General features: G+C 47.5%; 1 protein-coding gene across 1 annotated transcript; it reads left to right on the top strand.

The window, feature by feature from the left end:
* The first annotated feature begins 2,158 nt into the window (after positions 1–2,158).
* fam78bb (family with sequence similarity 78 member Bb) lies at positions 2,159–4,820 on the top strand. Its single transcript, XM_040129308.1, has 2 exons — positions 2,159–2,535; positions 4,298–4,820. Exons 1-2 carry the CDS (start codon positions 2,159–2,161, stop codon positions 4,818–4,820), a joined length of 900 nt encoding a protein of 299 aa, XP_039985242.1.
* Positions 4,821–5,165: the final 345 nt, after the last annotated feature.

The raw sequence follows: 5,165 nt of genomic DNA, 5'->3' as shown, positions 1-5,165 counted from the left end.
CTAAGCACATAGCGGTGGATTTCACAGTAAAGGTCGTCGTAAAATAACGACTACATAACAGTAAGACAACTGTAGCCTACTTGGACAAGAGAAAGACGGGTCTGTTTCATAACAATATTTTAAACACAGTCCATTAGTCTGTGTTATAAATTCGGGTTTGTTAACAGTTTTAGTGCTGGATTTGTGATGACATTTTCCTCTGATGATGATGCTGAAACTCAAGCTCTCCTTGCAGCTGTGACAGTATTTTGTCCAATCACCCAATGCAGCCTGGGTGTTGAGGGTATTTTACAGGTCGGTCAAAGAGAGTATATTACAGTTTAGACAAAGGTAAAAACCAAAGTATATGGTTACACCATGGTCAGGTCAAACTGCTGACTCCCACTAATGCTGTAATATTACATGGCCCCGGGTTTGCTGTGTGGTAATTTGATTAAATACAGATCATTTCAGGAATACGCCCCATTTAAGCACTGTATCGGCCCAAAGCTAGATTTTGACCCGGAGCGTCTCTTCAAGACAGGGCTTCGTGAAGCAGGACACCTTAAGGCCCTTACAACAAATTAAAAGCTGTTTGAAGACCTTCAGCATTTGCCCACTATAGTATTGTTAAGACTTAAATGTATTTTATTTTTCATAGCTCATGTCACTGAGGGAAGGTGGTTGCTGTAATCTATCTATCTATCTATCTATCTATCTATCTATCTATCTATCTATCTATCTATCTATCTATCTATCTATCTATCTATCTAATCTTCCTTCCTAACATGAAGTCGGTGCCAGTTTTATTTTGAAAAGCGTCATAATGCTGCTGGCAGCTGACTGCCACTAACCAATCAAATACTCTCCTACACAATTACAGGCAGTTCATCTCTGATATTTAATTACAGATGGTGTCTTATTAAAAGATAGCAATGATGGACTATGAAGCGGTGTTTTATGAGCACCGCGTGTGTGCTAGACGACCTCCGAAACCATCCCCGGGATGTGACAAAGACTAGGATACCTGTTGCATCGTGTCTAACACCGCCTGACACCCTGTGCGGCGGGGGCTTCTCTGGCCCCTGTCTGCTTTGTGTTCACGGGATTAGAAAAGCATTATTCCAATATGGAGGAAAGAGGTCGCAAAGCCACTACTGTGCAGACGCGGGCACTCCTACGCCTCGAGTCTCCCTCCGCCGTTCATTGGTCCATTCAGCATCTTCAGCACCACGCAGACTGAACAGCGACACACAGCCATGCAGCGCTCAGCAAATGAGGATGCCGCACGGCGTACGCTGCCCTACACGGTTACTATGAGACTATTTATCTGATTCTTTTCCTGTTCCTTTTTTTTTTTTCCTTCTTCTTTTCATTTTTTAGCCCTAATGGCGTTGTTTTGTCAGGCTTTGTCAGATGTTTAGGGTCGGTGTATTTGCAGCTCACTTCCCCCCTCGTTTTGATCGCGTAGATCGTGTCGCCTGACTCTACTAGGGGAAGCTTTTTTTCATCATCACAGATGCTCGGACTCGCTGGTTTTGTTTGTTTTGCCGGGTTTCCCTCCCGTCGAGTCGACAGGCATGACGGACCGTAAAACCGCCGCTCGGGCTACAGGCAGAAGCAGCGGCGGCAGCAGCAGCAGCAGCAGCAGCAGCGTCTCATGCACAGTTCCGCATCAACAAGCCTCGCCGCTCGACCACCGGGTCCCCCTGCTGGCGCCCGGGTGTCCGCCGGTCTCCCGACGCCTCTTGTGACATGACAGCTCGGGGAAGGAAGAGGAGGATCAAAGGTTACGGGCTGGGGTTCAAGCAGGAGCGCAGACGGGTCGGATCCTTGAGGAGAGGGCACAGGGAAACAGAGAGGATAAGATCAGACCCGTGTCAAAAATTTATGTGATGCTTCATTAATTCCCGCAGGGCATTTCTCTTCTGGCTTTTGCAGCCTCCAGAGGGGTCAGAGGCACGGGGTCAGCCACAGAGCAGGGCCCCTGGAGCTGCTTGATGTGCCCACACATCATCGGGGCGGGGGCCTGCTGATACGGAGGGACTGAACCCGGATCCTAGTCTCACTGGACCCAGCGGTCCCCTCCACTTCCTGTGATCCAGCTGAAAGCCTTCTTGTGAATCTGATTCGGACCCGCGGCGTGGTAGCACCCACCTTTGCCTTACAGTCTCGTCTGATGCACGGCCTCATAGTGTCGACACTGGTCGAGTCTCAGTCAGCCGTGCTGTTCCCCAGGCCTGTCAGGCTCACTTGGCTGCTCCTGACCATCACCTTCACCTGCACAGACATGGGCTGCATCCAGAGCATAGCCTGTAACAAGTCGCGCATCAAACGGGAGAATATCGTGGTGTACGACCTGTCCGCCACCATAGACCACTGCCCGACTGTCATTGAGGAGAACTCGCCAATAGTGCTGCGGTACAAGACGCCCTATTTCAAAGCCTCGGCGCGGGTTGTGATGCCCCCCATTCCGCGCAATGAGACCTGGGTGGTGGGCTGGATCCAGGCGTGCACCCAGATGGAATTTTACAACACCTATGGAGACGTCGGCATGTGAGTCCACACCTTTGTCACCTGCGTCCGCATCACGCCCCTACGGCGGTTCTTTCAGATGCATGCGTTATCGCCTGCGTGGGGGGTTGAATGCATGCTTGTACCCTCCGCATAATAACGTGTTCATGGCCGCGCATCACACCGGGCTGCACAGAGGAGCATTTGTGCACGCAGCAGGTTAACTGTGCTTGTCAGCCTCCTTCATGCAAACGCCCACCGACAGATTCTGTTCCTGTGACTTTGGCTCCTAAATAGAAAAACCTGCTATTAGATGAGCTAAACAACAGTTGCTGCTCTCACACTCAGATTGCGCCCACGGAGACATGTCCTCCCCCACACCCCACACACACACACACACACACACACACACACACACAAATTATCTGGAGGGCATATATGTTTAATCCCGCAGGGTGTAGGGAGTGGGTGTAGGGTTGAGAGGATGGGGTTCAGTGTGGGGTGTCATCAGATTGGCCATGAAAGCACAAATAGATGGAGGGGGGCCATCAGACCACAAAAACTGTTGGGTACAACAAAGAGATGATAGTAATCCGCTGACATACTGAACCACTAGATACCATTCACAGGCAGCTGCTATAGTCTCACTGCAAGCTTGTGTCTGGATAAGATTTTTTTTTAAACAAAAATTTACAACTTTTTATACCTCTGACCCATGAAAATGCCAGCAATCCCTTCTCCAAATATGAATAACAGACTCAACCCCCCCCATCAGCAAAATTCAAGAGTGGAACTACTATCACTCCCAAATTGACTGACACTTCATTCATTGATGTTTCTCGATGCTGCCAGATGATTGATGCTACAGTTACTTTTTCAATAAATCATTTGTCTAAAAAAACACCAAAAGACAAGAAGCAAATCCACACGTTCAAGATGCTGAAAGCTCAGAATCTTTGACATTTTTGTCTGATAAATGGTTAATATAGATTTTCTTTTAAAGTTTTGAATATTTGCCAAAATAGTTGTACAATTTTCTAATGATCAACTAATAGATCAATCCAGTTTCAGCACTGTGTGAAAAATGTTTTTTTTTAGCATCAGGAGTAATTGTTTTCAATAATGATTAGCTGAGAAAATGCTTATTTTTTATCTACAGGTCCAACTCTTGAATTATGTACAAGAACATAATTACTGTACATGCAATTTATTTGAGTAATAAATTAACGATTGGGTCTTTAAAGAGCAACTTAACAGCAGCTGAAAGTCTTGTTTCTGCTGACCTCCAGTAGTTTAAATTCTCACCATTCTGCAGTGATGTAGAAGCGTACCCCCGGGTGTGACAATACACTGGCTGTGGTTACAGGTGCAACAGAGCTCCTCTGCAACACACTTAAATGAAATAAGGAAGTTAAAAACTACTTCGCATGTGCTGCGGACTATTTCCAGCAGCCGACATGGTGCTCTAGATGTATTTAAGGCACCAGGACTGTGCAGAATCGACTCAAAGTAAACTACTTCACGTGAAGGAACATGTCACCCAGTGCAACAATGTGGTTGAATAATTAATTTTAATGGTTTTTGGCCAAGAGACGTCCACGGCACAAAGCAATTAGCTATACGAGGCTTTGGATAAACTCAGAATATTTGTTGGTAGGATCGATTCATTGTTTTTTTTGGTCTTTCATGTGATTTGTTGACAGAAAGAAAAAGACAGAATATAACCAGAGCTATCCTTCAATTAATGGCACACAGTTACCCAGAAGTCTTTGTTTTCAGTTTCATACTTTCTGTCTCGCTCCAGGTCGAGCTGGGAACTGCCTCAGCTGCGAGAGGGCCTGGTGAGGGCCATCAGCGACTCTGACGGTGTGAGCTACCCCTGGTATGGAAATACAACAGAGACTGTCACCATAGTGGGCCCCACCTCCAAGCCGTCCCGCTTTATCGTCAGCATGAATGACAATTTCTACCCAAGCGTTACCTGGGCCGTGCCAGTCAGTGAATCCAACACGCCCTTACTGACTAACATCAAAAGGGACCAGAGCTTCACCACCTGGCTGGTGGCGCTCAACACCACGTCCAGGGAAAAGATCCTGCTTCACACCATCAAGTGGAGAATGAAGGTCGACATCGCAGTGGATCCATCCCTTCCTCTGGGCTCCAGGGCCAGGCTGGTGGGCCGGGTGCATCAGGAACAGCCTCGGGTGCTGACCCGCATGGAGCCCATCCCTCCTAATGCCATGGGGAGGCCCAATGCCAATGATGCCCAGGTTCTGATGTGGAGGCCGAGGAGAGGGCCTCCCCTTGTTGTCATACCACCCAAATAGATCGTCGAGAGCGTCTGATTGGCCGTTTGTTATATCATATCATAGTGGGGCACTTCTCCAGTGAAACGGCTAATGAGATAATCAGATGAAAAGACAAAAATAGACGAATGAAGATCTATAAGCAAGCTGAGACTTCTATGAACTGTCGATGGCACAAATAAGAGCTGCAGTGTTTTGCGTGTAAAATCTTGAGGGGACAACTGCCTTAATTCCCCACTGCTGCCTTTGAGGATCCAGAAAGTATGTCGCTCTCCACTTCTGGTGCTGTTAAGCTGTTGGGTGTTCAGGCTTTTCCTCCAGCCCAGCACAACTGAGCGAAGCATTGTATAACTTTGAAAATCCGCC

This window comes from Xiphias gladius, chromosome 6 (assembly GCF_016859285.1).
Source record: "Xiphias gladius isolate SHS-SW01 ecotype Sanya breed wild chromosome 6, ASM1685928v1, whole genome shotgun sequence".
In the NCBI taxonomy this organism is placed as follows: domain Eukaryota; kingdom Metazoa; phylum Chordata; class Actinopteri; order Istiophoriformes; family Xiphiidae; genus Xiphias; species Xiphias gladius.
Note: the sequence above shows the minus strand (reverse complement) of the source record. Positions and strands in the feature narration are given on the sequence as shown.